Source organism: Notechis scutatus, chromosome 1 (assembly GCF_049901735.1).
Source record: "Notechis scutatus isolate UNSWTSFEM ecotype Mainland chromosome 1, rNotScu1.2, whole genome shotgun sequence".
Classification (NCBI taxonomy): domain Eukaryota; kingdom Metazoa; phylum Chordata; class Lepidosauria; order Squamata; family Elapidae; genus Notechis; species Notechis scutatus.
In genome coordinates this window covers 161277853-161292824 of record NC_142009.1, presented here as the reverse complement: position 1 = coordinate 161292824, position 14972 = coordinate 161277853, and the positions used below count along the sequence as shown (strand labels likewise).

Here is a 14972-nt window from a genome sequence, read left to right as displayed (position 1 = left end):
TAACTTGAGGATTACCTGTATGTGGAAATAAAAAAGAAAAATAAGACAGACTTAAGAGAATCCTAGTGATTCTAGTTGCAGAGCTCTTTGGCAGAGGTCCCTTGTGTAGACAAGCTGGCTACAATTTCCTCTGCCCAAAATTTGCCTAAGATCTCACCCTCCAGAGAATTGCAAACTTCTTGTTTAAAAACCCTTGTGGAAGAAAAGAGACAAATTTCATAATATAGCAATAGATTAACAAAAATGTAAGACAGAATCCATTTGGAAATTTTTACCTGTATTGAATTACTTCATTTTGGTTTTTTTGTAAAGTTTTTTCTAATCTTTCATTTGTTTGTTTACTCTCACAAAGATCTGATTTCAAATTCAATATTGCAGTGTGTTCCTGTTTCAGCAATTCGTGCATTTCAGAAGCTTTCTCTTGTTCATGTTTTAGGGAAGCCTGCAAGTCATTTGCAATGGATTGTTGCTGCTGAAATTTGTGTTCTAGAAGTTCAACTGAGAATAAATTTAAACATTGCAAACAGTAAATACATAAATCTATTTCTAAGCTTTCTATATTTTCCCCAAATATATTTCCCTTTACCATTTTAAAAAATAAAGTTTCAATTTAGATGGAAGGCCAATAAGGATAATAAGGTAGTCCTCAACTTAGTACACTTCATTTAGTGACTGTTCAAAGTTACAATGACACTGAAAAAAAGTAACTTATGACAATTTTTCACACTTACGACCATTGGAGCATTCCCATAGTCATGTGTTCAAAATTCAGACACTTGCACCTAGCTCATTTTATGATGGTTATAATGTCCTGGGTCATTTTGCAACCTACTGATAAGCAAAGTCAATGGAGAAGCCAGATTCATTTAATAACTGTGTTACAAAATTTAACAACTGCAATGGTTCACTTACGTAACTATCATGGAAAGAATGGTAATAAAACTGTCTTGCTTAACAACTGTCTTGCTTAGCAACAGAAATTTTAGACCCAATTGTGCTTGTAAGTTGAGGACTGCCTGTTTTATCGCATGCTCTCACCATCCACCTCCCTTTCCCTTCATTGTTCAAAACAAACTGAATTTGCTTGAAATTGCTTTAACAAGAATATTTGAGGGACAACTTGCCAATACGTCTGTATGATAAGGCAAGAAGGAGAAAATAAGTTTGCTGGGTTTGTTCCCTTTGATGATACAAAGGTAGCTCTAGTTATTCAAAGAGACTGTTCCAAATGAACAATCATGAATAAAAGAATACCCATGAAAAAGTATGCTTTGCAAAGTGCAATAGCAGTGGAAAAAGTGGAAAATAGACAAAAAACAGAATGTGGATATTGAAATCTGTTGAGCAATTTTCAGCTAAAGATATATGTAATTGCATACAATGAAACCATGGATAACAAGGGCCAGATACATAGTACTTGGATAATACAACCAATAAATATACTTTAATATATATTTTAATTAATATTTCATTAATTGGAGGTTCTCAAGTCTTCGTTTTGGTGGGCAGTTTTTTATCAGCTAGGAAAGATACAAGCTAGTGGGGGATACAAGAAATTACACAGAGGTAGTAAATGAGATGTTGAGTATCCAGAATTGAGAACTCCTTATTCAACTAACCAATTCTCCAATATTTGGTGCAGAAGTATATTCGGGGTAAAAGATACAAACAAGAAAGGAAGGACCAGTATGCAGATTTGGAAGGCAGATATATATTTCAGGGCTTGATATCTTTGATTCGCAAAGATTTAAACAAAACCAATAATGAATAATATATTCATTTTTTAAAAAATATTTATTAAAATGAACAATGAGAAGAAAAATACATTACCCTGTTTTTGAAGCTGATGTTCTTGCTTTTTCCCATGATTCTCTGTATTTATAAGTATTTCTTGGAGTTCCTGTAACTTTTCTTGGCTTTGAAGTTGTGTAAGTCTCAACTGAACTTCAAGATCCTGCATATCAGAAAGCAAGCTGTTCCTATCTGAGGATGAAAGATGTTCCACGACTCTCTTTGGTTGCCCCTCCTCCTGAAAAGAAAGTTCATTTCATACACTGAAAGAATATATAGTAGATTTTTAAAAGATGTAAATTCACATGTCTATTTTTTACAGCACAGAATTTAAAACTAATTCTAACTATGAATTACGTATCATTTCTATTTTAGGACATGTGAATTTACATAGATTTGAGAAAAAATTTCCTGGTTCCTTAGGAAAAAAAAGAACATTTAATGTGAATTGCTTCTATTGGCACTGGTTTGGATTTGCATGTATACACGTTTGTGTATTTCAAGTGAATCATATATATGTATAAACAGTAATTTGAGAAAATATATAATTGTTTTGTTCTAATATGGTATGTGATTTCCAGACTATTTTTTTTTTTAGAAATAAAACACTGGAAAAAAATAGCAATACACAGCCATTTGCTTCAAGTGTAATATTAGTGAGTAGAATGTGGCAGTTCAAACTTATCATTTCACTTTTCCGCTGCAGGCAAAAGTTTAGACCTTTAGTCTAATTGTGTTTCAATGCATCCTTAAAAAAATGGAACTTGGTACAACCTATATATGATACCAAGTTAATATTGAAATTTCTCTGCAAATTTTAATGTACCTTTACTAGTTATGTTCATTTACTTATAGATTCAGAATAGGAAAACAGTGAACATGACAGATACAAGTATTTGGATCAGATTCCAATCAGTACTTTTTAATACATCCTTATTCCAAATTTTCCCTATAGCTAATTTTCTATACATGCTTTTAGATTGTTTCCCCACTCTTCTTTGCAAAACTCTTTTACTTCAGAAATATTCTTAAAGTCTCATTCTTTGTACTGCATGTTTGAAACTTCCTTACAGATTATCAGTAATATTCAAATATGGTGACAGTAAACATCATACCAACCTTTTTCTTTCTTTCTTGTAAGTACTTCATGGTTGCTGATTTTGAGATGTGCTTTGTAATACATATTAATTATACACATTAATAATTAGTGACTAATTGTAAACAAAAATGTTTTTATATCCATGTACCTTGTTTTCTTTATTAGATTGTTTGAGATAATTCTTCAGTGATTGTACTATCTCGACCATGATTAGTCTTTCTCTTTGCCAACCCTCCACTGATGGATCTTGTTGAATCTTATCACCATCATCAAGAGGTAGAGATTTTTCTGATAGAACAAGTATTTTGTAACTTTCATCATATACCATCTTCAGCACAGTCTGAAAAGGAATTAAATATGTTACCTAATGAGAACAGTCAACATTTAACAGGGCATTTACCACTTGAAAGTTTGCTTTCTGCTATGTTGTAATTTGTAAATTAAGATTCCTACATGCTGTGCCCTTGAAGGAGAAGGGGATCTTTAATTATTATTATTATTCATCTCCATGTCTAGGCTTTTATGATGGAAGAAGTACAAATTTAACATCAGATGCTGAGAGGGTCTGCAACAGTTGCTGTTTATATGAAAGAAAAATACTAAAAAGGAGACACAGTAAATGGAAAACTTTTCTTAAAATCCTGTCTTCTGTTGAAATCAATAAATATCTTATTTAAAATTTTGCTATTCCATATAGATAGTAGAGCACCAATTTATTTATGAGACATTACCTTCAACTGTTGTGACATTTCTGTTTCTTTTATTGTTGGTGCAGTGACATCTGGAGTCATTCCAAAACACTGCAGAGGAGTCATGATATTGCTGTTTTGGCATACCGTATTTTCTGGTTCTGCCTGATTAAGCTGAAGTATCAAATCTGAACTAGTATCTGAAAGAGTATTAAATATGTTATTAAAATAGAGCAAATGGTGCAAATGAATCAGTAGTTGTGTAACCAATTGAATTTCATTTAAATTGTGTAACTAGCCATGTTTATCTCCTTTATAAAGAGTTAACTCACCCTCTTTTTTAAAATGCTACTAGGAATAGCTTGGACTTGGACTTTCAGAAAAATGTCGGGTTATATGCTGGTTGTGTTCACTTTCACTTATGACAGATTTATGAGCAAATCCTTTAATGTTAAACATAATAATATTGTGTTAAATTAGGTACTTAAAGTTAGGAATCGGATAATGAGGAATTATAATTACGCCAGGCCTGGAGGGTTACCAAGAGAATTATTTTGAAAAACTGGAAAAATAGCATTAACTTTCTAAATTAAGAATTGGATTCAAGAGACAAGTAATTTATGTGTTTTGAAAAAGCAATTTTATTAACAATATGTTTCCATTTGGCAAAATATTTCATAATATTTTACAATATATCATTAGTTATTATTTTATTTAGAAACATTTAAATAATATTTAACATTTCCTGGATATGGGGTATCTATAAATGGATTCCTTCTTTCCTTTCCTTCTTTCCTTTCCTTTCCTTTCCTTTCCTTTCCTTCTTTCCTTTCCTTTCCTTTCCTTCCTTCCAGAAGTGCTAATATGACATCTCTAATAAATTTATACTTTGAGGAAGATACCTGCCTTGGAGTTTTAATTCTGTTGAGAGTGTCACTTAGAACCCTGACAGCTGCAACTTGAGGAGATTCCAGTCCGAGCCAGATGGTTGCTGGGCATAGGATACATGGAAGATCCTGAGAAGCACCTCCCCCCAGGAGTGACTCTCACCAGAGGCCAGCATGGAGATTATGCCCTGCCAGTATCTGACAAAGAGGACCTCCTGCTAACCTATGCCTCACAACTACTGCATGAAATGATCAAGAGTGGGAGAGTTTGTTAAGATTGCATTCCCCATTACCAACCTTCTTCTAAGACAAAGGGAGAGGCCAAGCCCAAACCTAGCCATCCCCTTGAGTGGACAATGGAATGCCAAGCAACCTTTGAGAAATTCAAGCGGCTGTTTGAGGCTGAACCCGTACTTAAGCATCCTGACACAGATGTTTGTGGTCCAGACTGACTTGGAGACATTTTCTTGAAGAAGCAAAGTACTCTTTTCAGGTATGGACTGGCCATAAAAACCTGAAAGCCCTGAAAACTGCTACCCAAGCAAGTTTGTTGGGCACAATACTTTAACCATTTTAACTTTACCTTGTGCTACATTCTTCGGGGGGAAAAACTTTGTCTAGATTACCCCAGTACAATAGTGTTAGGCCAGAAGTGATCCATCCAGTCATCCCTTCTAAGCAGCTAGCTGCCCCGGTGGTTACCGGAGCCCAAAAAAAGTCAGACTTCAACCTTTCCAATGACTTATGTGAGGAGTTGAAAGGGGTGCTGAAAAGTGATGGTTGGTTTCCCACACAAACGAGTGCACTATGCGAGGTGGCCTGGCATGGATTGGCACTAAACTATATGTACCAACCAATCTAAGGGAGACTGTACTGCAACGGGCCCATGTTTCAATAGCTGCTGGGCATTTTGGCTTTGTGAAGACTTTACACCTGGTCAAACAGCAGTTTTGATGACCCTTATTGAAAAAGGACAGAGACCTACAGGTGAAACTCGAAAAATTAGAATATCGTGTAAAAGTTCATTTATTTCAGTAATGCAACTTAAAAGGTGAGACTAATATATGAGATAGACTCATTACATGCAAAGCAAGATAGTTCAAGCTGTGATGTGTCATAATTGAGATGATTATGGCTTACAGCTCATGAAAACCCCAAATCCACAATCTCAGAAAATTACAATATTGTGAAAAGGTTCAATATTCTAGGCTCAAAGTGTCCCACTCTAATCAGCTAATTAAGCCATAACACCTGGAAAGGGTTCCTGAGCCTGTAAATGGTCTCTCAGTCTGGTTCAGTAGGAATCACAATCATGGGAAAGACTGCTGACCTGACAGTTGTGCAGAAAACCATCATTGACACCCTCCATAAGGAGGGAAAGCCTCAAAAGGTAATTGCAAATGAAGTTGGATGTTCCCAAAGTGCTGTATCAAAGCACATTAATAGAAAGTTATGTGGACGGGAAAAGTGTGGAAGAAAAAGGTGCATGAGCAGCAGGGATGACCGCAGCCTGGAGAGGATTGTTAGGAAAAGTCCATTCAAAAGTGTTGGGGACTTTCACAAGGAGTGGACTGAGGCTGGAGTCAGTGCATCAAGAGCCACCACACACAGACAGATCCTGGACATGGGCTTCAAATGTCGTATTCCTTTGGCCAAGCTGCTCCTGAACTACAAACGTCAGAAGCATCTTACCTGGGCTAAAGAAAAACAGACCTGGTCTGTTGCTCAGTGGTCCAAAGTCCTCTTTTCTGATGAGAGCAACTTTTGCATCTCATTTGGAAACCAAGGACCCAGAGTCTGGAGGAAGAATGGAGAGGCACACACTGCAAGATGCTTGAAGTCCAGTGTGAAGTTTCCACAGTCTGTGTTGATTTGGGGAGCCATGTCATCCGTTGGTGTTGGTCCACTGTGCTTCATTAAGTCCAGGGTCAACACAGCCGTCTACCAGGAGATTTTGGAGCACTTCATGCTTCCTTCCGCAGACGAGCTTTATGGGGATGCTGACTTCATTTTCCAGCAGGACTTGGCACCTGCCCACACTGCCAAAAGCACCAAAACCTGGTTCAATGACCATGGGATTACTGTACTTGATTGGCCAGCAAACTTGCCTGACCTGAAGCCCATAGAGAATCTATGGGGCATTGCCAAGAGAAAGATGAGAGACATGAGACTGAACAATGCAGAAGAGCTGAAGGCCGCTATTGAAGCATCCTGGTCTTCCATAACACCTCAGCAGTGCCACAGGCTGATAGCTTCCATGCCACGCCGCATTGAGGCAGTAATTGCTGCAAAAGGGGCCCAAACCAAGTACTGAGTACATATGCATACTTATACGTTTCAGAGGTCCGATATTGTTCTATGTACAATCCTTGTTTTATTGATTGCATGTAATATTCTAATTTTCTGAGATTGTGGATTTGGGGTTTTCATGAGCTGTAAGCCATCATCATCACAATTATGACAAATCATGGCTTGAACTATCTTGCTTTGCATGTAATGAGTCTATCTCATATATTAGTTTCACCTTTTAAGTTGCATTACTGAAATAAATGAACTTTTGCATGATGTTCTAATTTTTCGAGTTTCACCTGTATGTGGCCAGCTGTCCTGTGTGCTGCTGCTAAAAGACACCAAGGAAAACTTGCTGGACTCCTCCAGAGTGTTGCCAATCCTAGTGGCCCCTGGAAGGAAATGTCTATGGATTTTATTGTTGAATTATCGAAGAGTGGGGGGAATACAGTCACTTGGGTTTTGAATGGAGGCAGGCCTGACAGCATGATTTTCTAATGCTTGTGGTCTGCTGTTAGCATTTTGTGTTTAATTTCTATTCAAATGTCTTCCTAATCTGGTGCTCTCTAGGTACACTGTATTTCATCTCCCATACAGCCAAGTCATTGCTCATGCTAACTAAAGTTTATGGGTACTAAAATGCATCTTTCCTAGGTAGAAGATCATTAGGGGGATGGGGGATGGGGAACCTTCTAACTTAACTACTTTATTTACAGCTTTCTCCAGCTTCTGTTCTTATAAATTATTCCATATCCTTGTTTAGGCCAAAGTATTGCTATGGAATGCCCCCAAGTTAATTCTAAGAAATATGTATCCACAAACTCACTGCTTCCATATTCAGTGCTTGCACTTTGAAGTCTGGACATTGTTACTTTCAGACCATCTTGTAACTCAGGTGGTATCAGAGAGACTTCAGTGTTGTTTACCTATGAGACATACAGAAAAATGGAATGAATTCCTAGGTATGTTAAAGATTCCAGTTTAAATGAATGAATGAATGAATAAATCCTATTTGGAAAAAAATCCATTTAGATGGGGAAAACATTCAACTGAATAATACAACCTGGAACATAAGAAAAGTGAATGGTCTCCTCAGTGCTCCTCCTCAGGTAAGAGCTCTAGCTTCACTGTGCAAGGAACTCCTACTCCCACCATAATTCCTATCAGTGTAATACATAAACATGCTTCACAAAACATACATGCTTCTTGCAAGCTTTTAATAATTTTCCCTCAGTATAAGGGAAGCATGCCATATAAATTAAACGGCCTTCCACAAAATGTTGTAAGACAAAACCCATAGACATCTCAGTGCAGATCCTTATGTGGTATGGTGAGAAGGGAGAGCCTGGTCCTTTTTCGATACCACTTTCTCATTAGAATTGAGCAGCTTGAAAGGAAATTACACATGAGCAAGACAATAGAAAAGCTAGTTTATATTTTCTCAAGTTATTTTTTTATTCATAATTTTCTTAAGTTATTAGATGTACTTTTTATTTTTATAATTGCCCCATGTGCTGGCTACCCAAATTTGCAGAGAAATTCAATCTTTTTCTTTTAGAGACTGCCAATAAGAGAAGATTAAGAACAATTTTATTCTTACTTACAGGCAGCAGTGGGATGCTACCGGTTTGGCCCGGTTCTATAGAACCAGTAGCTCCGAAGAACAACTGACACCGAAACAGTTCGCTGTGACGACCTTCTGGTCATCTGTTTGGCCCACACGCCTACCCAGGCTCTTGGCTGTCCTTTATTTCCTGCTTTTTCAACTTAGGCTGCTTTGCGCGGCACAGCTGAGGTTGAAAAAGCAGGAAAACCGGTTGTAACACCAGTTGAATCCTACCCCTGCTTACAGGAGGACCCTCAGGCAGACACTGTATCTTTTCAGGCATACAGAAATTTGAATTGAAAAGCTCAGCTTAAAATATGTGGTATAATATTCTGACCGATTCTTTGGCATCCGTCAGAATATTATACCACAGTTCTTGACAGATTACATAAAGCTTCACATGGTTTTAATTCTCTGTTAAAGCAACAATCTTCTATATTAAGAAAAATCTAAGCATCCAGAACTGTCAAGATCCCAAATAACTTACACTGACTGATCTAGATTTTATCTGCTTTATTCAACCATGCCTGCTAGTCATCTTGACTAAGCATCTTTCATTGGATTCCATCTACATATATAACTTCACCTTGCCTTAAAGAGAATTCACCTGCTAAGGTATGGCTCATCGGATACATTTGCCTATTCTTGTGAACCCCAGGACATAAGTAGATTTAAGGCTCCATCTCTCAAATTGTTCCCATCATTAATTTTTCATTTTGATCCAACAACCAATGCACTCATTATGTGGCTTCCGTGAGAAACCCTTTGAACATTTCCCAGGCAAAAACAAGATACTGGAGTAGATAAACCTTTGGCTTAAGCTATACAAATTTTCCAGTTTGCATGGTTCAACATAATCAAATATTATTCAGAAATATTTTGGATCTTGTGTGATTATAGCACATCTCTAATCATAAAAGTAACCCTTTTTTTTTAGGTTTTCATGTCAACCTGAAATAAGTGAAGTTGCTTTAACAATCACATTGAATTATTTTTTTAAAAGCAGACTGGCATTCTTTTAGGCTTGTACAGAAGCCTACTATGTTGAGATGCTGCACTTATGAAAAAAGTGAAGCACTTCTTTCCAATCACTTTCAAAGCATGCATGAGATAATCAGTAACACTTTCTTTGGAATCATTAGGGAATGGGTAGAATATTTTCAACATACATTCAACTGTTATAATAGCTCTCTTTTAGATTAGATTGCTCCAAATGTGTTTATTACTTCCTAAAGTAATTATATTTATTTTCAACGAGTCACTTACATATAATAAATTACTAAAAGGCCTCGGAAGTATTATCTCAGAATTACCTTTGCTTTACTGACAAGAGTTCATGGTGAAATGATACAAAAAGGACTATGACAGAGTAATTACCATTCATAATTCATTTAGTCTCCATGGGAACTATTGAAAATACATGACTCAGCAACAAAGCAATGTGAATATGGAAATAATTAGTCACTTACTGATACATTTTCTTGTAGACCATTGTGCTTGTTAACAGAAGAGCTAGATTCTGAGAACACAGAAGACAAGAAGTGGAGATTGGCTGCTGCATCCTCATTGCTATTAGAATAAGAAACTGGACATTCTAAAATTCTAGGGATGTCTTCCTGGATGACTGAGTTTTCTGAGGATAGGCTTTCAAAGGCTATACTATGCATAACATCAACTTCTGAGAAGGGTGTTAGGGAAAGGCTCGCTTGAAACTCGACATTTGGGTTCTCTTTTCTCATATTCTCAGGAGAATCACACAAAGTTTTATCCATGATTATATTTTGAAAGCAATTTGGTATTGTTTGAGAGATTTGTGAGTTTTGAGAATCCTGATTTGATTGCCACATATTTTTAAAAAGAAGTTTCAGATTTTGCTGTACTTCATTATGGTCTTTTTGCTTCCTCTGAATGAAAGGGATGTCTTGCGGTTGTTTATCGTGAATATTTGGATTTCTGCTCAAGATCTGCAGATTAGTCACACTATCTTCTTCCTGCAAAATAATACAAATCTTTAAAAAAATGCTGTAAATTGAATACTTCTGAACATTAGCTGAGATAAAACAGAAAATATGGAGTTTTGTGCTAACATCTTGTTTCTATAAAAGAAAATGAAGCAGAACTACATTTCTCAGTATGAATTCAGAAAAGTTTATTTTTGCTAGTCATCTAGCATTCAGTGATATTTCAAAGTGAACTTGCTTGAAATTTCCTAAAGTTGTGGTATTTTTCTCAATAGATATGCTGACCAATTCTTTTGATACCATGTTTCTCCAAAAAGGCCAGGTCGTATTTTCTTTTGATACCCCCCCCCCCCAATGGCTAGGCCTTCTTTTTGGAGGGTTCTAATTATTGACTCACCTCACGGCGGGGGCACCGACAGCATGGCCCAGCAGGAGCCCGCTGCTGGCCCACTTCTTCTGTGGCCACTTGCCACCACTTGCACGCATCGCCCCGGCCTTCGTTTCGCCTTCTGGAAAGCCCTCTGCAGCCGATAATAGAGCTCTGCAGAGAGCTTTCTGGAAGGCATTTGCAGAGCTTAATCATCCGCTGCAGAGGGCTTTCCAGAAGGCATCTGAAGGCAAAACGGAGGCCAGGGCAGTGCATGCAAGTGGTGGCAAGCGGCCGCAGAAGGCAGCGAGGCAGGTGTCAGGATGTGCGAGGCCTGGCAATTAAGGCAGCTGCACCCCATCCACGCCCTAGCTTATTTTTTACCTGTGTGCCTCGCCTCACCCCCTGCACCCTGGAGTGGGTGGGATCTTAATTAGGGCTAATTTTGTAGGTGGGGCTTAATTTGATTGTATGTGCTCAAAACCATGATAGGGCTTCTTTTCAAAGTGAGTCGTCTTTTTGGAGAAACACAGTAATATATTTTGACAGTAATTCTGTAAAAAGCATCATAGCAATGTAAGTTTTGGTATGATGACTTGGCAAGTTAGTATTATTGGTGAAGGGCACAGTCTGCTTATTGAAAAATGTTTGATAATTTCCCTACACATCTGAGTTTCTTTTAACCATGTTTATCTTAACCTGTTTATCTCCTATTTAAGATTTAGCAGTAATTGGGGATTAATACATACCAGTGGAAAAGAAAAATCAGCAGATGCTGAAATATTACTTAAATCTCTTTCTTCTCCCCCTTTCTCTTTTTCTTCAGAGGGAAAAAAGACAGCAACATCAAGGGTCTTAGGACATGCAATTTTTTTCTGGTAATTGTCTTGGTCATTTTCCATGGGGATCTTCAGCTGTGAGTGAAACAGATCTTTTTCAGACCTTAGTAATTCCAGTTCTTCCACCTTTTTCTCAATTTCAGCCTTCAGTTCTACAACAGAAACTTGAAGTTCACTTATCTTTCTTTGATAAGTGGCCTCATTATTGTGCAGTGCTTGTGTCATAATTTTGAGTTCATTTTCAAGTTTCACAATATTTTTGGTCATATGCTGAACTTTAGCTGCTTGCTCTGTGTTCTGCTCTGACACTATTTGGAGTTGTAGTTCTGTCTCTAACTGTTTCATTTCTCTCTCTCTTAGGTTAACTTCAAGATCCTGACTACATGAATTCACCTCTTTCATTTCATCTTCCTTTTGCATTACATACACCTTCAGAAGCATGTGTTCTTCTTGCAGTTCTTTGTATAACAACTGTAAAGATGTTAGCTCAGAACAGTACTGCCTAGAAGATTCCTGAACATTTTCAAGATTTTGTTCTAGGATTTTAAATTCCATTTTAAATTGAGATTCTTTTTCATTAAGCAGCTGCTGCAATGTTTCTTTATCCATTAAAGACATTTCTAATTGTCTCTTAAGTTCATTCTGACTGCTACTAAGCAAGACACAGTTGTCATCACTCTTTTTGTTTTCTAAAAGACTTTGTGACCCTTCCTTAAATTTATTATCAAGATTCTCTTCTTGTTCTTCCAAAGAAAAATAATTTGGATTGCCTTGCCCATTTTCAGTTTCATGATAGATAGGTTTAAGAGCTGATGACTCCTTCTGCAGCTTCTTAATTACTTTATGAAGCTCTTCGATTTCTTCTGTTTTATTTCTTAACAGATGTTCCTTCTCACTACGAAGTTCTTCTATTGTTGATTTCATGACTTCAGTTTCAAGCATTTGCTTTTCAAGAACCTGAAATATTACTATGCATTAGTTCTGACATATTTTTTGTATTTTTAAACATATAATATTTTATTTTATGTGATCTATGTGGAAAGCTCCTTTTAATGACTTTAATATTGTGGTAGAAACTAATTAGGAACTCAAATAAAAACGTGATTAAGGGCTGAAAAATGATGACTCAAGTGAACTATTATAGGTAGTCCTCAATTTACATCATTTAGTGATTGTTCAAAGTTACAACGCCACTGAAAAAAGTGAACTTATGATCATTTTTCACACTTATGACCACTGCAGCGCTCCCGTGGTCATATGATCAAAATTCAGATACTTGTGAACAGACTCATATTTATGAGTTGCTGTGTCCTGAGGACATGTGATTACCTTCATGTGATCACCTTTTGTGGCCTTTTGACCACAAGCGAAGTCAACAGGGAAGTCAGATTCATTTAACAACCATGTTACTAACAATATTCACTTAACAAATGTGGCAAGAAGAGTGGTAAAATTGAACAAAACTCACTTAGCAAATTTTTCACTTAGCAACGTAAATTTTGGACTCAATTGTGGTCATGAGCCGAGGACTACCTGTATTTGTCACATGAGCTGTGGTGGTGCAGTGGTTAGAATGCAGTACTGCAAGCTATCTCCGCTGACTTCAATTCAGCAGTTCAATTCTCACCAGGCTCAAGGTTGACTCAGCCTTTCATCCTTCTGAGATGGGTAAAACAAGGGCCCAGATTGTTGGGGGCAATATGCTGACTCTGTAAACCGCTTCGAGGGCTGTAAAGCACTGTGAAGCTGTATATAATTCTAAATGCTATTGCTAAATAAATAAATATATAAAATCTAGTATTTTAGAGTAACTTAATACTTTAGCACTAGAAACTTCTAAATTCATATTTCACATGCTTGAGTTTGTAGCAATTTTATTGTTACATCTGTTTGAACCTATATAGTTTAATATATATCAATAGATTCATTATCAGGCAAATTTTAAAAAGTGATATTTGTTACCTCATTTTCCTTGCTACTCTCTACTTTTTGTTCCAATCTCTCAATTTGTTCATTCAGGTGATCAGTTTCTTGATTTTTTTCTTCAAGCAAGGATTTGAGAAACTGCAGAATAACCAGCTCATTTTCACCTGGATTTTGACATTGTACGGCCAATTTTTCAATGTTTTCCTAACAGAAAGAGTTCTGTGTTAGACAGATCAATCTATCAATCTGTTCCTTTACTGTTGACAAAAATAAAACAGCATGCTGACACTCCAAATATGTCCCACATTGTGGAACAATTTAGTTTTAGTTTATATGTATTAAATCAGTAACTTCTCTCTTATGTTATATTTGGAACAAATTACTGCTACTGCCTTTGCTATTAGGAATAAATGATATAGTAGCACAGCCTTGATTAAAAAACTTTTAGCTTGCAGATGGGTAAAGTTTAACAAAATATGTTTGCACTGTTATATAATTCTGTTCAGAAGTACAAAACTATTGCATTTTCCTATTTTCTAAGAAACAGATTAAATTTGCAAGATTCTTTCTCTTAGCCTTAGTAGTATCTGAGTCAGACAGACATCAAACTACAATAGAATTGAGACATAGCTTGTAAATGGGGGAAGGTTATACTTCCAAGAAAAAGACACGAGACTTGCACTTTAAAAGCAAAATATACTTTGATGTGTGCAACGTAAACATCAGCTAGCATATAAAGTATAAAAATAATCCAGTTAAAATTTACAGCCTTCAATGCCTCAAATTTTTACTTATATTTATGTTTTTAGATTCCTTGCTCTATTTGTATGTCAATGAGGACTTAATTTTCTAGGCCAAAGGTGTCTAAAGGTTGAATCATGGCAACTGGACCAATCTTTGTTAATCTGAGACGTTTTGTTGCTAATTCAAGTAACGTCATCAGTGGAACAAAATTGCTCTATTTGTATCTTTATGTCTATTTCCGAAAAACCACTGAGTGATAAATTTCTAACTGAAAGGAAGCCAGGCTGTAAAATACTACACTAGTTTCAGTCTGTAACAAAGACTTATTTTTTAAAAAGTGAATAGTGTTCTTCAATTTTTTCTAGAAATTAGATGCAAAGTCTATCAAAACACCAATGTTAGTATTTCAACAAATGTAAATGGAAAAAACAGCTCTGCATTCCTTTCTGAAAACCATATAATGAATATAAACATATTTGTTCTACTAAGAAGTCCAATTCTGAAAAGAGACACTGAAATTAAATTTAGGATTTGCATACCACTCTCTCCTAGTGGAATATTTCTCCAATTTTACCCATGCTTAGTTACTTGCTTAACAAAATGCTGTGCACCTGAACTAGATCTAAACTCTAGGTCTAGTTTTAATTAATTTTTTGTGGCATTAAATTTGCTACAGCAAATTCTCCCACAAACACATTATATGTTTTCTCTTTAATTAATTATGTAGTTTCTAGGAAACACAATCTCTAAAGAAACAAATTTTCCTTAAAATTA

The 14972-nt window shown here is 36.3% G+C and overlaps 1 protein-coding gene across 1 annotated transcript in view; it reads right to left on the bottom strand.

Annotated features, from left to right (window-relative positions):
* Positions 1–14972, bottom strand: part of PCNT (pericentrin) — an 84633-nt gene that overhangs the window by 26015 nt on the left and 43646 nt on the right. Inside the window, exons 25-32 of the mRNA XM_026679055.2 lie at positions 13491–13658; positions 11439–12485; positions 9831–10352; positions 7582–7681; positions 3622–3779; positions 3039–3230; positions 1831–2029; positions 276–498 (exon numbers count right to left, since the gene is read on the bottom strand). Coding sequence (XP_026534840.2) covers positions 276–498; positions 1831–2029; positions 3039–3230; positions 3622–3779; positions 7582–7681; positions 9831–10352; positions 11439–12485; positions 13491–13658 — 2609 coding nt within the window. The remainder of the gene's footprint in view (positions 1–275; positions 499–1830; positions 2030–3038; positions 3231–3621; positions 3780–7581; positions 7682–9830; positions 10353–11438; positions 12486–13490; positions 13659–14972) is intronic.